This window comes from Salarias fasciatus, chromosome 2, assembly GCF_902148845.1.
Source record: "Salarias fasciatus chromosome 2, fSalaFa1.1, whole genome shotgun sequence".
NCBI lineage: Eukaryota > Metazoa > Chordata > Actinopteri > Blenniiformes > Blenniidae > Salarias > Salarias fasciatus.
The window spans coordinates 11,957,468-11,979,208 of record NC_043746.1 but is presented as its reverse complement, the minus strand read 5'-3'; the positions used below and the strand labels follow the sequence as shown (position 1 = coordinate 11,979,208).

General features: G+C 45.0%; 2 protein-coding genes across 6 annotated transcripts in view; both read left to right on the top strand.

Annotated features, from left to right (window-relative positions):
* Positions 1 to 15: 15 nt before the first annotated feature.
* LOC115399057 (dual specificity protein kinase CLK4-like) lies at positions 16 to 6,179 on the top strand. 3 transcript variants are annotated; one of them, XM_030106216.1, is made up of 13 exons: positions 16 to 169; positions 1,145 to 1,296; positions 2,794 to 3,043; positions 3,629 to 3,731; positions 4,046 to 4,112; positions 4,194 to 4,310; positions 4,398 to 4,564; positions 4,652 to 4,746; positions 4,825 to 4,954; positions 5,038 to 5,120; positions 5,217 to 5,296; positions 5,408 to 5,498; positions 5,603 to 6,179. In XM_030106216.1, the coding sequence occupies exons 2-13, from the start codon at positions 1,145 to 1,147 to the stop codon at positions 5,783 to 5,785; spliced, it is 1,518 nt and encodes a 505-aa protein (XP_029962076.1). In that variant the 5' UTR covers positions 16 to 169; the 3' UTR covers positions 5,786 to 6,179. The 3 variants fall into 3 exon arrangements, with proteins under 3 accessions (XP_029962076.1, XP_029962067.1, XP_029962087.1); XM_030106207.1 differs by having other exon boundaries at positions 1,145 to 1,305; XM_030106227.1 differs by lacking the exons at positions 16 to 169; positions 1,145 to 1,296; positions 3,629 to 3,731 and having other exon boundaries at positions 2,905 to 3,043.
* Positions 6,180 to 7,395: 1,216 nt separating this feature from the next.
* col23a1a (collagen type XXIII alpha 1 chain a) overlaps positions 7,396 to 21,741 on the top strand; it is a 108,151-nt gene continuing 93,805 nt past the window's right edge. For all 3 annotated transcript variants that reach the window (XM_030112517.1, XM_030112531.1, XM_030112526.1), the window contains exons 1-2: positions 7,396 to 7,689; positions 8,198 to 8,267. In XM_030112517.1, coding sequence (XP_029968377.1) covers positions 7,396 to 7,689; positions 8,198 to 8,267 — 364 coding nt within the window. The remainder of the gene's footprint in view (positions 7,690 to 8,197; positions 8,268 to 21,741) is intronic.

Sequence of the window (21,741 nt, the reverse complement as noted above, 5' to 3'; positions counted from 1 at the left end):
ACCACTAGGCGGGTCGTCGTGATCACGTTTGGAACGTTGCATAAGAATATTCCAGACGTCGCCATCTTTGTAGACGACAGGACGGACTCGGGTTTCAAGTATTTTTGAACACAACTTTGCTAAAAACCAGCGAAATCTCACTTTTGAGACTCACAGGTGTTGTCTGAAGGTAAGGAAAGTTCTTACAGCGAAACTCGTAAGCTACATGTTTGCTCTTTCTATCATTGTTTTGCCTCTTCGCTGTTTGCTAATGTTAGCCACTTAGCTTCTGTGATGTTCGACGACTCGCCAACATGGCAGCTGTTTGTTCCGCTGTTCCCCTTCACTGCTACATGTTTAGAACAGCGTGTCTGTACTACATCGGTACATTTTATTGTGTTTTTCTCACTTAATCAAATTTGAAATCGTCTGTGTATTTTGTTTGGTTTTCTTATTCTTTTGTTTATTTGTGCTTGATACGTCTCTGCAGGGTGTGTTTGCGGCCTTCACGGCCGCTTAATCCATGTGTTGATCATACGTTTCTGCAGGCCTAAAGTGAAAACGACGGCATACACATTTGCTATTAATTAATAAACAGTTTGGACTAAAACGTCACAACAGCCTACCATTATATCATTACCATACTATCATTTGTGTCAAATAGTGATTTAAATTGTGAAGTGGTTTGGGGCGTTGTTGTGCGATCTACCGATTGCGTTGAGCAAAGAAAAGATCCACGATTTTTTCAGAGACCCGTCGTGGTTTTTTTATTTTTCTCAACTGCAAAACAAGCCCTGATAAGAGATCTGCGGGTTCAATATAGGAAAAATAGGCGGGCGATGAGCTGAGACCGACTTACTGTACAGCCAATCAGAGGAGAGAGCTATAGTGGGCGTCACTTCTCCCCCTTGATTGGCTGTGGAAACAAAAGTCTCTCCGTATTGGCTCATCTGAATGCAATAGTTAATCTACAGCGGAAACGTGACTTTATACCCAAAGTGATCATTTCCGGTGATTTTGAGTGATTTGCCACACACTGGTCCATGTGTGCAGTTAATAAATGTGGTTTTATGTTAGCAGAGTTTAACCTTCATCACCAGAGCAGTGCAATAAAAGCAGCTTTTTTTTGTCAGTGTTTCAGTTCATGTTTAAATCTGTTTTTCAGATGCGTCACCTGAAGCGACTGCGTTCCCCCGGGATGTGGTTGGATGAGTACTCCTGGGAGGAGAGAATGGCATTTGTTAAGAGGAGGAAATGCGACTCTCACAGCAGTGAGAGAGAAAACAGATCCAGAAGAACTGAGCGCCGTTATAAAACGTATGAAGGGTAAATATCTGAAAGCTCACTGATGGGCTTTTTGATCAACAGTTGTATTTTGCCCCTCCCATGTTTATCAGTGGGCCACATGTATCAGGAGGTACATTTATTATAGGGAAATATTTCCTTAATCAGCAGATTAATTTGCAGAGCTGCCGTTGCAGATCACATGAATTTGTTGTGTTCTTAAAGTGGCTGGTGAGTGTAAGGAAATATCCATCTCTGACTTTCAGTGGGATAAAATTAGATGGGGCCAATCAAAGCTTCAAGTTGAAACTACTGGTGTGACTTCGTTTGATGTGAGATTCAGATTGAGTTTCGACGACATTTTCACAAGTTTTTTGCGTTGAACAATATTTTTTTCAACAAAGTAGCAAGTTGACGTATTTCACTGCACAAACGTATATGTTCACTTCTTTTTTTTTTTTTTTTTTTTTTCTTTTTTTTAGGCTGGTAGTCGTAGCTTATAGCCTGTTTCATTGTGTAGTTTGTCATTTTGATTTCAGAATGCAGTAGTAGTCCTCAGTATGTGTATTTAACTTTATTTTTAAAACCCTTTCCACTGCTATATTTCTTGATTGTTGTGGAATTTTAGCTTTCTGTTGGTAGGTATGGTATGCATGATGGCTCGTGGGGTTTAGATTCAATGTTTGCGGATCTGCTCTAATTTTAATCCTGTAGAGAGGCAGATTTCTTCCTGGATGACAACTGATACCAGCAGGGTGCCAAGGCCTTCTGGGTTTCTTGGTCTTTTTTAGAAACCTAAGAGCTAACTTCAGCATCTTTTTTTGAAGGTTAATAAAAACATTATGAAGAAACGCATCCTGACCTGATATCATACAAATTGTGGTACAGTATTCAGTTATAAAGCATATATAACGCCTTCCGATGTAACAGGAAATTTAAGTTTAGGTTGCCCCCCTCTTGTATTTGTTTGTCCACAAAGGGGTTAACGTGTGACACTCCAAGTCTGCAATTGTAGAATCGCAGATTGTGTTACACACCATCAGGCTGTGATCAGGTTTTGTACAACTTTCAATATCTGCCACACAACTCCACCAATGTAACACTCACTCATGCATATTGCATTTTCAGGAAGAATATACTTTGTTTACTGAGGAGACTGTTGTGTACATTCTGAAAAAATCCAGACACGGATGGCTTTTCACTGGCAGCTGATGTTTTCGTGCTCATTAAAAAAATGTTACGTCTGTAGGTCATAATTTCGGAATTACTGTCTGAACTGTGGGTACTATTGACCAGATTGCCAGGTGTTTGGTGTCAGGTAAATCAGTATGTTGCTAATTACAAATGTTACATAAAAGGCTGGAGGGATAGAGTGTCAGGTAAAAGGCGGACCTTTCACACCATCATAGCCACTCATCTTCAAGCCTGACAACAGTGAACTGGGTCATATCCTACCTGACGGCTGGCTCTCGTTTTTTGTCGTTTTCTTTGACTTGTTTCTGTAATTGTCCTCGTTTTGTTTAACTGCAGGCATTACCTGGAGCCCCGTAGTCAGAACCAGAGGCTGGATTTCCACGACGCTTACATCTATGACCACGATTTCGACATGGTTTGTGATGAGAACAGTCGGGAAGACCTCTGCAGAAACGCAGATCTTGACTGGCACCACTACAGCAAGTCGTCTGGGCGCAGTGGTCGCAGTGCGCGCAGCCGACGAAGCAGCCGCAGGCAGAGAGACAAAAGGCGCAGACGTAGCCACTCTCGCCCCGGGTCGTCCTCGGTACGGGAACATCCTTTTATTCTTACCCTCCTCTTTGTTTATACCACCAAATCTAAAGGGGTCATTATTTAGTCAATGCTTAACACCCATTTCTTTGTCTTTCTGTATCTCTGTGAGACATACCTCTCACTGTTAAGCTTTATTTAAGTGATAAATGTAATGGGCTGGGGTGGCACAGAAAGTAAGGGGACGTGATATTTGAACTGATATGTTTGGGTAGTGTAGAAATGTTTAGAGGGAGTAGCCCATATGTAGAAAGAAATGCTATTAAATCACATTCATTTTTTTTTCTGTACTACTCTGAGAAAGTCTCTCATGTGAAATTCTTGTTGCCATGTTTTTCTTCTGTAACACACACTATGTGGTGGCTGCCGGCCAATTTCTCTGACGGGGCTGAATTTGAATTTGCTGCTCCGTCCGTCCGACCATTCGCCTGGTGCTGTTACTGAACGGGGCTGAATCTATCCACCCTACACCTCCCCCTTGGCCCGGTTGAATGAATGGCGATGTCGCGTTGTGGTGGCCTGGTGCTGGCTGGCTGATGGGTTATTGATGTGATGGCGGATTGCGGCGGGTCCGGTGCAGACGAGGAGCCATCACCGCAGGAGCAGGAAAAGATCCAGGAGTGTTGAGGATGATGACGAGGGTCACCTCATCTATCACATTGGAGACATGCTGAGAGCCAGATGTACAGAATATATACTTTTTTTTTCTACTGTTCACACTTTGTCTCTCTCACTCTCTTGTCTGGTTTTTACTTCCAAACATTCATTTTGAACTATTTGGGCTTGTAGACGTAAATGTATTGGCTAACATTAAACATTGATTTATATGTCTAGATAAATATATGTATGTGTTTTTATATAATAGCAGTTGTCACAAGCCTGTTTTACATTTGTGCTGCTAAGATGAGAAATTTAACATAAGGCAATGAATCAGCAAAAGGGTAGTGCTTCATCTGTCAGTGCTTGGTGTCTAACTTGAACTGTCTATTTCCTGTAGATGAGATTGTGTGTACACTAGGAGAGGGAGCCTTTGGGAAGGTCGTTGAATGCATTGATCACTCCAAGTAAGTATAACTAAGAAAATACCCTCAAGATGAGAAATCTTTTTTCTTATTTTGTACTGAAATGCCTTTTTAATCTTCCAGTGATGGAGCTCGAGTAGCTCTGAAGATCATTAAAAACATAGACCGCTACCGTGAGGCAGCGGTGTCTGAAGTCGAAGTGCTTCAACAGCTGAAGACTCTTGACTGCGAAAAACGATAGTAAGTCCCTGACAAAGAAAGGAAGAGTTTATGTTCTATTGTCACGCCTGTGTTCTAACCTATGTTTTTGTGTTCTCTTTATTACAGTGCGTGTGTGCACATGCTGGACTGGTTTGACTACCACGGTCACATTTGCATTGCTTTCGAGCTGCTCGGCCTCAGCACCTATGATTTCCTCAAGGAAAACAACTTCCAGCCTTTTTCTGTAGATCACATCAGACACATGGCGTATCAGATCATCCGTGCCGTGCAGTGTGAGTACCAGAAAAGCCTTTAACAGCAAATGTTGGGTGTTTCTAAAGTGTTTACTGGTTTTAAATTTTTACACTATTTTCTTTCAGTTCTGCATAAGAATAAGCTGACTCACACAGATCTGAAGCCAGAGAATATCCTGTTCATAAATTCAGACTACGACATGCATTACAACCGTGAAATGGTGAGTGCACTGAGTAACTCGGAACATTTGACCTTTCCTGTCGACCGTGCGATCCTCATGACTTTGTGTTGTCCTTAGAAACGAGATGAAAGAAAATTAAAGAACCCAGATATAAAAATCGTTGATTTTGGCAACGCCACATACGATCACGAGCACCACACCTCTGTGGTGTCGACTCGCCATTACCGCGCCCCGGAAGTCATTTTAGGTGAGTGCCGTTAAATCCCGCAGCTCTCTAGTCTCAAAACAGACCTGATGAGGATCAACATGATGTGTGAACGCGTGTTTCAGATTTGGGCTGGGACCATGCCTGTGACGTCTGGAGCGTCGGCTGCATCCTCATTGAGTACTATCTTGGAACGACGCTTTTCCAGGTCGGAGGCAGCAACAGAAGGCACACTTATGTAGACAGTCTAGTTGTTACTTTGTGGAGTAAATGATTTTTTTTTTTTTTTTGTTCTCACAACCAGACACACGATAGCAAAGAGCATCTTGCTATGATGGAGAGAGTCCTTGGCCCAATCCCCAGAAACCTCCTGGAGAAAACCAAGTAAGGGCTCATTAATATTCCAGTTAATAGTTCTTATCATTAACAACGTGCCTTGAATCATGTCTTGTACCTGCAGTCAGAGTCCAGTCTAATGTTCAACGTGTTTTGCAGGAAGCGGCGATACGTTCACCGTTACAAACTGGACTGGGATGTGCACAGCTCCTCTGGGAGATACGTCAGGAAGCACTGCAAACCCCTGAAGGTAAGACGACCCGCTGCTGAGTACACAGCAGAGAGAGGTGCTGTCCGAGGATCACGCTGTTCCCAGCCTCATCTCACCTCTACCGCTTTGCTTCTGTCCGTCAGCATTACATGGCGTCCAGAAGCGAAGACCACCTGCAGCTCTTCGACCTGATCGAGAAGATGATGGAGTACGACCCAGCCAAGCGCCTCAGCCTGGAGCAGGCCCTGCGACACCCCTTCTTCTCCTGCTACCACAAGAGGAGCAGCAGCAGCAGCAAGAGGAGCAGCAGCAGCAAGAAATGCTGAACGCGACATTAAAGCTGTTCCTTCCCGACTCTCTGAGAGAGATGCACTTTACTGGCTGAATCAGTCCACTGCCCCACTTTGCTGTTTCTTAGTCAAAGTGTTGAGTCTCACCCGGCAGGTTTCCCGTCGTGGCATGTGTTTCTGTAGTGAATCCCTCGATGTCAAGTTTGTGTATTTATTTTCTCTCATTCAAACTCATTGAAATTGTTTTGTTTTTTGTTTTTTTTGGTGGGTATTTGTTTCTGGTGATAGTTGTTGCACCAACTCCTAATTCTGTTTCAGCAGTAATTGAGGATTGTAAAATAATGTGTACATAGTTTTGCTCACATCTGTAATTACTGGCTAAGTAAATTTTGGTATTCTGTATTTTCAATAAACATGGAGTACAACATTGTGCTTGAGTGATTGGAGGTGGTCTGGTTGAAAGCAGGTGCAGCAGCGACCTTGAGCCACACGGTGGCAGCAGTCAGTCCATCAGGACAGGTTCAGTGAGATCCTCACTTAAACACTCATCTTCACATTTACTGCAGAGCTGCTGCAGGGCACGAAAAACTTAACAGTCAAATATATTGTTTTAAAAACCTTGAATGGCATTCAAAATGAAATTAAATCTCACTGACATTAAAAATTCTGTATTTTAAGATAAAGGATGAAATAACTCATTTGTGCAATATATACATGCGTGTCACGCGAGAGTAATTGAGACAAAAATGACAGTTTTCATAGAAAATTTTCTCGAGCTTTTGGTCTTGGGATTAAAGATTCAAGTTTTTGTACAGTATAGCAGGAAAAAAAAACATTGACTGCTGGTTTCTAAAGTTTTATTTAACGTTGCGAAGTGGAGCTCAGGCTGATCAAACCGGCTTGAATGTATTACAAAGACCTTACACAGATCACGCTTCTCATGTGAGCAGAAAATAGTAATTTATGCAACCTTGAGTTTATCCTCTTGCATAATGATCCAGGCTTCTTGTGTAAGAAGGGAATATCCGCGCTGTTCACGCTCAAGCAGTTTGTTTAACTTTTACATTTTGAGTCAGTGTTATAAAACTGCTGGTCTGCATCCGGATGAGACACTTTAGTCATTGGATTGATTTTTTTTTTTTTTTTTTAAATCCATCGCACTCTAAACATCCCTCTCTTGTGACCGGGGTGATTGATCGATGCGGAGTGATCGATCCCTCATTGGGCCGGAGCTGTCAGTCTGCAGCCGCCCACGTGGTCAGCAGGGCGGGCGCATCTCACCCAGTCTGGCGTGCAACTTTTAGGGAGGACAAACAATCGGACCCGACACTAGTTGCGCTTTTCTGTTTTTCCGCGTGCATGTCGGCTGCTCTGTAACGGGAACCGCAGAGCTGCATGTCGGGAGGCGTCTCCTCCCTGCCTGGCATCCAGATTACTCCCATCTGCGCCTGCTGTAAACCCCGGCGCGCGCTCCTGCAGCCTCTTAATTTAGGAGTGCGCGTTGAACCTTCACACCGGTAAACAAACGGAGCCCGATTCAGCTTCACTCCCAGAAGTTCTTCACTGAAACAAGTTGTTTTTTTGCTTTTTTTGTTTTTTTTTTTTTTTTGGTTATTTTCCTTCCATCAAGAGGAGTTTGACAGGACATGGATAAAGCCAGCGGCTCCATCGCTCAGGGGAAGCCGGCGTGTCGCTGCGCCCCGCCGTCGGGGGTCCGGCGGTGGCTGCCGGGTCTGCCCATCGCCCTGTGCCTGCTCATGTCTCTGAGCTCCATCACCGTGTGTCTCCTGATGAGCTTCAAGACCTACCAGCTGGAGAACCGACTGCAGATGGAGATCGACAAGGCGTCCGTCTTCCAGCCTCCACACCGGTCCCTGCTGAGCGAGGATGGGAGCCTCACCCCGGACCTGAGGACTCCCGTGGCCAAGTTCGTGGAAGAGGTACACGTCTTCCTGTTTAGTACTTGATTGTCGTTGCAAAAATGCATGTTTTGTGCACGCGGAGCCACCGCTTCCCTCTGCGTAATCTGTGCGTAATAATAAGAAACATGTGCAGAGAGATTTGCAGATACACAAACAGGGCACTTTTTTTTGGCAGCCGTACCCTAATTATTCCCTGATAAATTCCTTTTAAATGCACGACCTTAGGGATCGTACGAGCACGCAGCTGGCTAATTAGTGTGTGGTTACAGGTCTTTATGGGGTGACATGACCTCTGATGATGAATGCCAACCTGCGATTTATTCACAGCCAGCAAGTTTAGAGCAGTTTCCCCTCCTGTCTTTGGTCTTCATTGGAAACAGTTAATAGACTTTTTTTTTTCTCCAATGATGTTGCAAACATTTAACAGTTAAAGAAAACTGAGGTTTTATAAACTCTACTGTTGAACTGACAGCTTAACACATCCATGTTAACCTGTTGCTGCACTCTGTTTTTGGGTCTTCTGCAGAAAGTGGTGGGTCTGATGCCGAAACTACGGACTGCCAGAGATGTTGGCACAGAGTGCTCCTGTCCTCCAGGTATCAGTCCGTGCTCCCTGACCTGACTCTGATGCTTCAGGCTACCCACTCTGAACTGTGTGTGTCTGCTTGTGGGAGCTTGTGTTCTTTTTGTGTGTGTGTGTGTGTAAGGTTTGCTCCTAGAGGTCTCTGCAGGGTCCGTCCTGTGGCAGCGGGTCTTGGGACGTCCAGCCCGAGCCCTGCTGCCCCGTGTCAGTGGTGGATGCTCACTTTAATAGATGGAGCAGCCGTGTGCCAAGGCTGGCCACGTTGGGCTGGCGGTGTTGGTTACAGCGGTCGCAGTGCCTCCCGACATGGAGAACATTGTGTGATACACATCGTGTTACACATATTGAGTTTGCAGAATGGAAGAAAAATGGCTTTTTTTCTATTTAAGCTTCTCTGTGTTGCTGAGAAGTCTTCATGTGTTTTGTGAAAGCATGAGCATCTCTCAGCCCAGCTCTCAAAAAGAAAGTTGTTTTCAGATTCCCCTACACTTGCTACACCAGAATGACATTCCAGTCACTTCTGCTTGTAAATATTTTTTTTTTTTGCTATATTAGTATAATGAAAACTTCATGCAGACGTCTAATTCCTGTGATGCTTATCTGCAGACCGAGGGAATTTCTCCTCGTCTCTTTCATCTGTGTGTCTGGGTGTGAGTGGCCTCCAACAACAAGAACAGGTGAAAGTGTTCACAAGTGGAATTTCTGGCCCACTTTCAACACATTCTGTTTTCCAGGCTGAAGTCTGCTGCGCTGAGGTTGTTCGCTCATTTCACATGGCTGGTCTGCAACAAAAAAAAAAAAAAAGGCCGTTGATTCTGTGGAGCTGTTCGGTTTCTTGTTGGTATATTCCCCAGAGTGTGACTCGTTAGAGATGACTGATAGGTAATTGATTAGAAGCTGCTTGATTCGAAGTCACACACAGAGTTTTCCTGTAATCACTCCGTCAGATGATATTTTAGTGTCGAATGTTGCAGGCCAATTTTCCTGTCAATTTCACTGAACTGCTGTATAATGGAGCGGTTTGGCGCTGACACGCAGTCCTTTCACAACAGTTCAGAAAGTCTATTTCAGGGCCTTCTTTTCAGTCCCTTGTCTCTCGATGTGGCGTCGTGTTTTGAGTGAAACAAAAGGCTTTTTTGTTTATTGCGGGTTCGATTCGAGTGAGTGCCCGAGGACTGTTTTCTCATGTCTCGGCGATTAGATTGCTCAATACAGGCTTGTTAACATTTCTACACAAAAATGTGTTTATTTCTAAAGAGAGACTTTTCGGTCAATAAACTTTCTCCTTTTAACTACCAGGGGTCTGCGTGTGAAGCTGTTACACATTAGACAGTTCACCTGCATTATGAGTTTACTGTTTGTAAGTGCTTATCTGAGTTTTCGTCCCAGAGCCTTTGAGGGGCCGACAGAGGCACCTCTCTCAACACGACGCTGTAAGAAGAGACCCCCCCCCCCCCCCCCCTCCTCTGCCTTTAGCACCGACTCACCACCTGTAACCTGAATCTTTTCCCATCAGGATCACAGGCCAGGGTATTTCTGCCCGTGTGTGTGTGTGTGTGTGTGAGAGACACTCCGCCACGCAGCACGAGTGGCATTTATGCCATTAAAGTTATGTCCCATGAATCAGAGAGCTCACCTTTCAACCTGCATTTGTGCAGGGGCCCAAGAGGGGGCAGCACCTGCGCAGCGCCACTGAAAACCATCATGTTGAGCCTGCCGCTGACACTGGAATAATACATTTTGAGGCATCCACGGCCTGGAGTAGCAGCAGAACCTTCTTTCAGAAGCAGCATCGTGACACTTTAACGCTCCGGATCATCACTGGACTGTCGTTAAGTTCTGGACAAACTGTCACCGAGTCCCAGTCCGCTTAAAAACTTCAAGAGTTTGCAATTAACACCCGTCTGTTCCCTCAACATACGGCAACATATGCTCCGGCACACGGGGCGTTCGGCGTTCGCAGGCGTTCATTACTTACACATGAGCACAACACCTCTGTGGTGCCTCGGCTAATTGCATTCATGTGGGGGCAGCATGTGTCCCATGTAGGGGAGAGTGTATTGTCATCTTTACAATTTGCATTTAAAGGCTGTTTAATAGGTCTCACACTGGCTCAGGGGCACAGCGTCTGCCCACACTTTGGCAGGGGGCTCAGAGTAACTGCCAGCCAAAAAAACACCCATTAATATCAGTGAGTCAGCACTCACCGGTGGCGGCGCCGCAGGGCGGATGTTAAAAGCAGCCATTTTTACTTTTTGAGGAACCAAGATTTTTTTTTTTTTTTTTTGTGGTCCGCAGTGGCGTGACCTTTCGAACTTTGAAGACATGACACAAAATCAGCAAAACATTTGTCTTATTTTCTGAAAATTTGCCTGGCAATCTTTTTCAGAAATCGTGCCTTTATGATGGAGCATGAAGTAAAGCGGCAGTTTGTGGCAGAAAATTTACTACCTTTATTGCCAAATACCCACCAAATACACCTCCTCTGTTGTGCGATTGTTCATTTTAATGGGATTCTGAAGATCCTTGGAAATTTGTAGCTGCACATAATAACTGTTTCATGGGCAGAAGCTGTGTTTTCTGTTCCATATGCCATATGGCAAAATTGAGTATTCTCGTTAAATTTGAACAGGTATCTTTGACTGCATGCATGTAACAGTTTTGTTGAGGAAACTGGATTTCAATTTTGCAAAGCAGCTGTGAATAGGATGAGCCTGGTGTCAAATTACAGCACATGTCAATTCTACACTGTGAGCCGTTGGGGTAAAGTTAGGAACATGTCTTGCTTTGAGGCGGCTGACGATCCACTGTTCCACACAGCATTGAGATACCAGCGTCTAATGCACAATCATCCTTCCACTGTCGGCACCGTGTTTCGATGAATAGAAAAACCCTCGAGGTCAGGAGTCCATCACAGGTTAAACACAAAGAGACGGACTTTCATACGACACCTGCAAGCACTTTAGAGTCAGATAACTTCAAGTGCGTAGATTTGGATTGTGAGAGGAAACTGGAGTAATGGGAGAAAACCCATTACTACACTGAGAGAGACCATGCAAACGCCACGTAAAAGGCAAATAAGTGGACTTGGACCAGGGATAACTTCTCCCTGAAGAGTTGATCATTCATCATGAACATGTTTTCAGTGTTTTTATTTAGAAAAATCCAGTTCGTGTGTGTGTTTGTATCCTGTTGAGCTGTTTAAGGTCTGTGTGTAATCGACCCAAACCTGTGGAGCTGCTGTATTCCAGAGGTCAGACCTCTGTCTGTGTAGTCGGATCCATTTCCATCAGATAAGAGTTCGTTGATACGCAGGTCTCCTATATTGATGTGTTTTATGTTTCGTGTAATTAAGAAAGCATGCCCACAGCTGGGTTTCTTTATGCATTTCAATATAGACATAGCAGCAGAGCAGCAAAATGCAGAAATAACACACTGAAGCGTTTTGGTCTGTGACGTGCTGTCGTGATGGAGCGGCTGATCCTCCCACTCTAACGCTGCATCATGTCTTATAGTCTGATTGATATGTTATCACTCCTCATGTGAAATCTGTTAAAAGCCCACGTGTGCTACCAGCTAGTCTGGAGACCGGCCTCTCACCTCGGAGGCTGCGTGCCGCCGCTGGCCGGCATCCTGCTCTCCCACCTGGAGGAGGAGATGAGGGGAAAATGGAAAGATGGAGACCCACAACGGGGCCACAGCACCCCCAGGGCTGCGTTTTGTTTTTAAAAGGTATAATAAATCTGACAGGAAGCTTGTAGCTACCTATACCATCCATCGCCACAGGAACAATACATAAGGCATATAAGATCCATTAACGGCCGTTTTAAAGCAATAAACTCAGGAAATTTGTTTTCATAAGTGGTCTTGTTTAAGATTTAAGATTTGTTCCAGTGTGGCTGTGGGCTGCAGCTACATTAAAATGCTGGACCTCAGCACATAACTTGCTGTGTATGTGCATGTGTGAGCTCAATGTGTGTGTGTTTTGCGTGCACGTGTTTGTTTTGATGTCTGCAGGCACATGTTTCAGCGCTGCTGCCGCCGCATTACTTTGCATTCACGGTTGTATGAAGTCGGTTATGAGGAGGGTATCCCGTGGCACAGAACCCAGGTGTTTTATTTCTTTATGCTGGAGGGGAAAGAGATTTCAAAGTGGGGAGTAAAACACACACTTTTTGTAAATTCAAAATGATTTCTGTCCCGCTGCTGCACAGAGTCAAGTGTCTGTGCACGCACATTCGGGCTTTGAGGTTTCCCAGTGTGGGTCTGTCAGAGGTTTTCTGTGGTATGAAACTGTCTCCGTTCTGAATGAAGATATAAGTCAGAACCAGAAAAATCCAACTTTGAGTTGAGCCTACATTTATTTACAGAACTGAGTTATGTCAGATAGGAGAGTTGACAGTGTGTATGTCTCCATAATTTATACTTTTCTTACATAAAACAGCTGTAAATGTTAATCTAAACATGGACAGTTGCTCCTTAAATAGTAGATGTGTAGCAGTTCAACAATCCCACAGTTTGATTTATACCGTTTGACTTAAGTTTCAGGAAACATGTCTGAATTCTGTTGAAGAAATGTAATATTACGATATACAGAAAGCACAAAGTTATATAAGCTCTGTAAATCAGTTTTTGTTTCACATTATGGAAACAAAGGAGAAAAATGGATAATATTTATTTAATGAAGGACATAAACTTAAATCTGTATGTAAATGTAATGAAGACAATCTTAAAATATATTAAAAAAAATGAAGCTATAGTGTATCAGTTCATTCTTTAGGAAATCTGACATCAAAGATTCTCTATTGAATGTGGGATTAAAAGCACATCATGTCCTCGGAATGAGCGATGTGGACTGGCAGCCCTGCTTTGTTTGGATTGAAATGGGAACAAGTGGTTTAAAAAAGCAATGAGTTTCCAAAATAGTAGGTTTTAAAGTGCTTACATTTTTTTCTGATTCATTCAACAAAATTATCTCAACAAAAATGTGAATATTTTGAAAGAAAAATAGCTGTCTAGTGTTCAGGGTGTCAGGATTACGTTCCCTCCTCGCTCGCCGTCTTTCTTCCTCACAGCCACGCTGATGCGGACTCAGTCATCAGCTGTGTGAGCTCTCCATCCTCATCATCCAGCGTTCTGCCGTCCTGTAAGAGGGAAATAAAAAGGAGTCACTCTTCTTGATAACTTGTTCTTACTTGGAAGCTGATCTTGGAAGGGTTTGAGAGCGCAGTTTATTTGTAGAAGGATGGTGGAAATATTTAGCTTGGAGTTACTGTTGGAGTCCCAGGCTGAGTGAGGGAAAGGCTTGCAGATCTGGATTGGGAGGTTGGATATGGCCTCCACCTGGTCTGTAAAACACATGAATCAGAACAGTCTGTCACCTGAATGCTCTCTGTTAACCGGTCATAATCTTGGAAAAACAAAACAAAGCTGCCCTGAGTTTAGTGTATTAGCCTGAGTGATTCCTCCAGCACGTCCAGTTTCCACCCACCTTCATGCTTGTTGCTACTAAAGCTAACAAACGCAGAGAGACCAGGTCCAGACCCCTCCCCTCTCCCGTCTCTCATCACCCTTTTTTATTAAAGTTAGCTTTGTTAAACCGCAGTGTTTAACAGCACGGCCGACATTCTTCCTCTCGAAAAATAAACAGCTGGACACACTGGAACGTCGACAAGGACTGGAGCAGTGCGCAGAGGAGCAGAGGGGGGCTGCGGGGGGGGGGGGGGGGGGGGGGGGGGGGGGGGGCGAGGGACACATGCAACGGCTGCAAGAACTGAGATCTTCCCGGAGTGATGGGTCACATAAAGCTGGATGCAATAACCTGCTGACTTAATAAGGGCTGAGCTGTCACAGTTTGGTTATTAAAAGCAGAAATCCATGTGAAGCGGGCAGAGAGGAGGAGAAAGCAGATCGGGACGTATTTTAAAGGATCCATGTGTTCATGTTTAAGCATGAGATTGTAGGTCGTCACCTCTTGGCTCGCAGCAGAAGCAGTCGGAGAGCGAGCCAGCGATTGAGCAACGGCGTGTTTATATTTATACCATTGTCTTATCCCGGGCCGGTCGGAGAGCAGAGGAAGTACTCAGGCAAAGTTTTCTCACGTGCAGCCTGTCGCTTATGGCATGAACCAAAACACAGGGGTTATTTCCTACTGCAGCATAAACCCAGAGAGGATGAGCGTGTTTTATTACCACCGGTGGACATAAATCTGGAGCGCCTCCACATTTTGAGCGATATCGCACGTTGGACGCGTCCATTCTTTACCACAATCGACAGCTCCTCAAACTGTTCTGAAATCAGAAGTTTAAAGCCACATGGCACACACGGGCTCACACTTGATTGAAAAGGAACGTCTGATTTGCTGCTTTCCTCATGTTTTGCCGGTTGCACATGATTTCAAAACGCCAGTTGTTTTCAGCAGCTCGGTGTGCATCAAAAGCACCAAGTGGTGCGCTAAACCTCAGGGACATAAATCTGCAGCCTTGCACTGATTTAAGAGCGTCACCGCAGAATTATCCACAGTGTTCCCGGAGCTGTTGGCTTGGCATGTGGCGCTTGAAAGGTTCTATTTGCTGCATTTTTGTCTCCTACCGAGTAATTATTTATATATTCCATATTCCCATCTTCTATGCCGCCGTAGGGTTGAGTGGCTGGTCCAAGAGAGAGGATGTACTCAAACCAGGGATGGGTTTTGTTTTACTTTTTACAAATTTATTTATTTATTTATTTATTTATTTATTTTTTAATCTAGTAGTACTGTCATGGTAAAAGTCCACTTTTAACAATATGGTGTGCTAAACAGCAGGTCAGTAAAGATTTTTAACGCAGCGTGTCATATGTGTGAAATAATGCAAGAGAAGTTAAACCACAGTTGGTACAACTTGTTGACTTTGTGTTTAACCTTGTTATGACTGGATTTATTAGATTTATGTTGATTTCCTCGCTCCACAAATATACAATGAGTGAGAAATTCTGCCTTTTTACCCCAAGAAAACTTCGACTAAGCATCTGACTGCTCGGAATATTTACTTTGTGGTTTTTTGCTGAATTGAGAAACTGATGGTACAAGTGTGACACGCCACCAAAAAATATCGTAACTTTTACAAAACATTGTGATAATCCATTAAGGAACGTATAACTAGCCTGAAAATAAAGTGTGGATGACGCTATAATAGATGTCCTGTCCTGAATATGTCTAACAATCAGTCAGAATCACAGTATTTCAACCACATGTTCTCTTGTAAGCTGTATTTGCTGGACGAGCCGACAGCTTTAGAAGAGAGCAGTGCTGCGCAGTCACAGCGCCAAATGTGGAAACTATTATGATGTTTTGTTTAATTGTCACAAGTGGCAGGTGATGGGGAGAGGTCTTGAGCACCGCCATGTGTCCTCATGCTGGCTGCCGGCTCCCGGAGGCCTAACAGTCTTCTCTCTGTGACTGAACCTCTTTAATAATGGATCTGGGAGCTAAATATCTGTTTGAGGAGTGAAATAACTCCGTCACTGGAGCGCTGTACCAGACCTGTGAGGAATTTAAAGAGCCTTTGATTGTAATCCCGTCATCTGTTAAGATGTCCATAACGGATAGAGATGCATCGGAACACGTTTCCAGCGTCGGCGTTTATGGGTCAGTTAATCCATCAGGAATGTAGCCGGGCCGAATCCAGCTGCACACAAACACACCTGGATTTATTGGACAGATTGCATCTCTGGAGCTAAACCCAGACAAACAGGGAGGCAGGGGTTATTGTTTATCCTTCCATCAGCCCCAGACGCAGGGGAAACAGCCTGGGTACGTCCCCCGCTGTCTGACCGGGAGCCGTGGGGGCTGCCGGAGGTGTGAATCGGAGCATAGGTGATCCAGATGGTATTGTTGTGCCTGAACGTGCCCCTGCTTATTGTAAAAGCTCCCGGACAGACTCGCCACTCTCCCAGCACCTCTTTAATGAGAGCTGGGCTCATAAAGCGGAGCCCGAAGCCTTTGAACGGGCCCTCAGCGTCACTGGTGCGTGTTATTCTGTCATAGCAGGGAGGCGAGGCCATGCTAGAGCGTAGAGCAGCAGACCTATCAACAACTTAACACCAGCGCTTTGGGGAGGGGCACATTTACATGTGTCAGGCCTGCTTTCTCTCTCCTTCTGACCTCTCCCGTGGCATCTGTCTTTTTAGTCCCTTTTTCTATGTAACGTTCCGGCGGCCTCCCCGGGGCAGCTTTCCCTCTCTCTCGTCATTCTTGTCTGTATTTATATTTCCAGGGGTGTATGTGCAGGGCAGGGTCTGGGGTCTGGACGGCGTGAGGCTGCAGTACATCCAGCGTGGGTCAGTCTGTTTGCTGATTGTATACATTAACCCCGAGTTCAGCCAGGAGTGAGGGCGGAGGAAGGAAGATGGTTATCGCGCATACCGTAAACACACGGCGAAGATATGCAGGTGGGCTTTCACACGGTGAGCGGGCATCGCCTCACAGGTGTGTCTGCAACAAACCAGGTTTACAGTCATTCGTTTGATTCTGTTTTATCCTGCTGTAATTTGCTGAAATGGAAAAGTAGGTGATAGACCTATTTATAACTTCGCAATCCCAGCATTTAAAAACAGACATAAAGAAACCAGGTGGGAAAAGTTAACCAACCAAGACATATGAGGTTGTTCTGCACACCTTTACAACCAGATGTAACACATCCACAGCTGGACATCGAACCACGGTGTCTCCAATTAAACCATCAACTTGACTGTGTGTGAAACGGCCTCTGTTGTTGACGGGGTCATTTTCCTCCTTTACTGATTTCAGCATTTTGCATGTCGTGATTTTATTTCCGACCAGAACTGTAAGTAGATCGCATCGCTGCTTGGCAACATTTGTGTGCGGCGGTGCAATATGTGCAACTCCGCCTTTGCATGCTTCTTCTTTTGTGTGAGTTCCTGGCAGCAGCTCTGTGATCATTTGTGTTGAACGAGCGCTAATTGGTGGACACGCATCCTGACTTGCCGCCATTAAACTGAACCACTTGGTCTGTGTCAGGAGCGCTGTCACTGCTGACACTGCTGACACTGGCCGGGCCATATGGAGGCCCAGATGGGGCGGGAGGGGGAGGAGGACGAACCTGGAGGGACTAAGCTCCACTGGAATAAACTGCACATGTTGAAACTTCCATCTGTTTTTTCCATGTTGAGCAAATGTTGGTGCGTGCCTACATTCTTGTTGCAGTGTGCTCGTGTGTATGTTCAGCCTATGTGTGGGCCTGCTTGTTGGCTCACCTCGGGTGTGTGTTGTAATTCCCATGTGTGGCTGTGTGTGTGTGTGTTCCTCCGTTTCTGCATACCATCCTGCAGCCCATCTCCGTTGCCCGCCTCTATAGGGACTTCTTATCGCTGTATTTGTTGTTCCACTGGAATCATAGTAAAATGAGTCCTGAGTGCATGTTGGGAGCCGGGAGAGTGTGTGTCACAGATGTTCGGCCAGGTTGGGTTACACGGGAGAAATCTGGATTGAACATGTGGAGAATCTATCAGCTTTACCATCTCTTCCCGATCATTCTCTCATTTTGTGTCTCCCTACCTTCAAATTTTGTTTCCCCTCGTTTCTTTCCCGACCTTTCCCTCAACATCTGGTCTTCCTGGAGAGCCGACACACAAACCCAGCTTCGCTACACACACACACACACACACAATGTAGATGGATTGGATCCTGGAGGTGTTGAAGCATTAGACGTGCAGAAATGTGATCGAATGGTCACATGCACTTCTTTTTGTGCCGATTTGTGTTTTTTTTGTGTGTGTGTGTGTCTGTGTGTGTCCAGTACAAGCTAACTGACAGTGTTATGTTTCATGTGCAACAGCGCTGACAGACGTGAGCAAAAAGCAAACTTCAAATCATTCAAACGTCCGCCCGAATGCACGCACGCATTTTAATAGCAGTGTTGCTGTTAATACGTCTTAAATAAAGACACTGTTCGATGCACATTTGGAGCAGAGCAGGTCCTTTTTTTTGGGAGGTTTGTTTATTTACTTGGAGAGTTTTCTCACATCCATGTGGTTCTGATTGTGTGATTTGGAACAAAGACTGGGATGAGTGGAGTGAGCAGAGAGAGGGTGGAGGGAGGGAGGAGCCGCGGCGTTATACAGATGAATGGCACATTTAAAGTCTGTGTGATGTGTGTAGATCAAATTTAAAATCACGATTCACTTCAGTGTCTCGGTCGCTTTGCGTTAGCCTCCAAGTCATCTCAACGGGCGAATGCAGTCTTGCCGCAAAAAACATCTTTCAGCAGGAAATGCTGCCTGCTCTGCATCAAACCTCACATGATTTGTTATGCACTATAAACAACAAGACATATGGGTTAAACCAAAGATTAAACCAAAAAAAGGCATGTATACGCAGCCATAACTGCCCAAATTGGCCCTTAAACAAGGAACCTGTTCATTATGCACCATGGGCCAATAAGGAGGCCTGACCCAAATCAAGCAGCTCTTCATAAAACATGCTGCTGAGAGTCGGAGCCAAACCACCACTTCTCTAATGCAATTGGGAGAGTTGGCTCAATGCAGTTACTGAAGAAGTAAAATTATCAGCTCAGGCAGGAGGAAAGTACCTCCGATCAAATCAATAAGCACAGATACAAGTGTGTGTATGTGTGTGTCGTGAGTTTTCAAGATGGGAGGTAGGATTTGAAGCATCGTGTGTCTGGATTTGTTTCATGCCTTGAAAGGTTTTCTGCAGAGCCCTGAGTCACACTGGCCTCACCGCTGCAGACTGACCAACAGCAGGAAACCTGGCCTGACGCGATCAGTCTCACCGTGTTTTCAGTTTCTAAACCACATTCAGTGTTTGATGTAGACGTGATACGCCACTGATGAGTGAGGACCATGTGCCTTCAGACCTTTTCCTTATCCATTTTGTTTTGCAGCAGGATACTTCTGGATCAAATCACAGCCAAGCATCCTTTATCAGATGGTTGTGCAACAGGCAGAGCAATGAGTTTAGCTCGTATTTGATCTAGCAGATGTGCACAAAGATTTTCACTGCCTACTTGTCACAGCCTGCATCTCGTCCATCTCCGAAGAGCCGAACTACTGTTAATTGCAGAAAATACTGTCAAAGTAAACATTTCATTTGAAGAAATATCATTTACCTGCTAGTTTTTCAAAAGTGAGAACCAGATTTTTGGCACATTCGACAAACAGAAGACACCATTGAGCTCTTTTAACAAGCAAATGCCTTGGAGACCTCTCTCCTGGCTCTGGGCGTCCCTTTGTTCTCCTTGAGGATGCAGATGCTTTAATTAGATCAGACAGATGTGAGAAATTGTCTGTCTGGTCCACCAATTAATCTGCTCAGCTGATCTTATTTGGCCTAATCTTGCCTGAACTTTTAAACTCTCCTTTTTTCACTCTATCAGCCTCTGTTCTCTCCTCAATCAGAGAGACAGACAGTGGTAAATGGAGCGTAAGTGCCCAGATGTTTATCTTTCCTGTCCAGGGTTTTTTTTCCTGCGTGCAGGTTTGAGCCGTCCGCCTGGGCCTGTGTGGCTGTTTGATTGTACTTGTGGACAAAAGTAGTGGGGAAACAAAGCACAGTGTGGTTTGTATGTGAGCTAAAAGTGGGCAGATGGGGCGACTGCTGGAGACCGCTGGGGATAAAAGGGTGTGGAAGTCCTGTGTGTACCCCAAGCAAACAGCCCAGATAAGATCTGAATGGAGGCGGCGCAGCTGGAAGCCTTCCTGCGTTGACCCCTTCCTCTGCCTCTCTCACATTCCTCCAGGCCCTTCGCTGCCCGTCTTCTCGCTGCGTTCCCCTATTTTATTCCCCTTACATCTCCTCTCCCAGTTGAGCTCATCTTCAGGAAACTCCCAGCCCGTTCGTCCATCCATTATCTTTATTTTTCAAACAACATCTGAGTGTTTGGAGTGTCTATAGATGTTTTTTCTCCTTCAGTGTGTGGTGTCTCCCCTTCTGTTCTTCCCTTTACTGCCTCTTTTTTGCCTCCCGCCCCCCTCCTCCTCGTCCGAGCAGGACCTCAGTAAAGTGGGGTCACCCTTTAGCAAGTAATGCTGTGTCTTTCCTCTGTTTCTCCCCTGCACTTTGACTACCTTCATTAATATTGGCTCCTCTAAACTGACCGATCGCCTTTCATGTTTTCCCCTGGGCCGTGTTCTAGACATGACAGTAGACCTAACATTTCAAAGGAAGGCCTCTCCGCCGGGGCATGTAAGGTTCTTTTTTTTTTCCATTGCATTTACATGTGTGCGTCTCCACGTTGGGCAGGATCAAGACAAAGCAAAAACAGAGCCGAGCAGCTGTGCTTGTTATCTTTCCAGACCTAATTTCATATCGCCAAGTGAAGCCGTTGCAGTTCACGTCGTTCATCAGGAGCCAGAAGCAGCCGGGTTTTCTTTGTTCTGCTGCTAAACAACTTGATATGTCACATGAAAATAAGCGTGCGGACGACGAGGGGGTGGAAAGTGATAAGCAGGGTGGAAATAGGAAACCCTGTCAGTCTGTGTTGTCTTGGAATGATTGTTGTGTATATTTAGCCCGGTGTGGATGGTGACACAAAGACAGCTGTTGTTGCCAGCTCAATTCTATTTTGGCCGTGCATCGGTCCCTCCTGCCATTTTAACCAGAGCCGCGTCTGTAAATATCTGTGCCGCTGACGGAGAGCTGAGAGAGTGCGCAAACTGCACGATCTTATATTATTGCAGCCCAGACTTTAGGGACTTTATAACTGAAATCAAGCGAACTTGGACTCAGGTTCAGCGTTGGACATTCCTCCGCCAGAATCGCCGCTGTTGTTTAGTGTCCAGTAATAATCCTTACCCATTAACCTCACAACCCCCTTGACCTTTTTGCAACAGCGGAGGCCCATAATCTCTCCTGCTGTAAGCTTCAAACCCTAACAAGTCCTGTTTAGTGTGTCCAACAGGATGTGCAGCTCCCCTTTGCCCACCTCCATCCCCTAAACACAGATCTGCAGACGACCATCAGAAGCCATAAACGCAGTGAGGTGAATGGGTCCACAGACACTTCGGAGATATGTGAATGTTTGTGAACTAATGTGGGGAACACATTAACATACATGTATCAGTTTGCACAAATATTTCAGCAACACTTCAGTCCCCGTCTGTCTTGGGTGAATGGGTTATGCGATTTTTCCCCACAAGCAAGTTGACTATTTTAAGGAGTCAGAAATGTCGGCTTTGCTTGCCAGCATTGTGAAGACAGTGGTACACTCACAAGCACAAACAGAATACGAACCCTCCATCAACATAAATGCAGGGCTGCTGCTTTGCATTCACCGTGTAAATACATTTTCATTTGATTCATGTTTTTTCACAGTTGGTCAGGGTCAAATGAAAAGCCAGATATGACCCACAAGCTTTGAAATGCCCAGATCTGGACGCTAAATTCAAAAATCAAGTCAAACAAAATAAATTCTTTCACTACATCCTGTCATGTCGCACAGTTTGAACCGCTCCATCAGCAGTGTGTG

Bases quoted from the DNA above. Each gene is read 5' to 3' on its own strand.
- LOC115399057 (XM_030106207.1), top strand. From the start codon at position 1,145: ATGCGTCACCTGAAGCGACTGCGTTCCCCCGGGATGTGGTTGGATGAG. The intron at 1,306-2,793 runs GTAAATATCTGA...GTTTAACTGCAG, and splicing joins CGTTATAAAACGTATGAAGG to GCATTACCTGGAGCCCCGTA. The intron at 4,311-4,397 runs GTAAGTCCCTGA...TCTTTATTACAG, and splicing joins CTTGACTGCGAAAAACGATA to TGCGTGTGTGCACATGCTGG.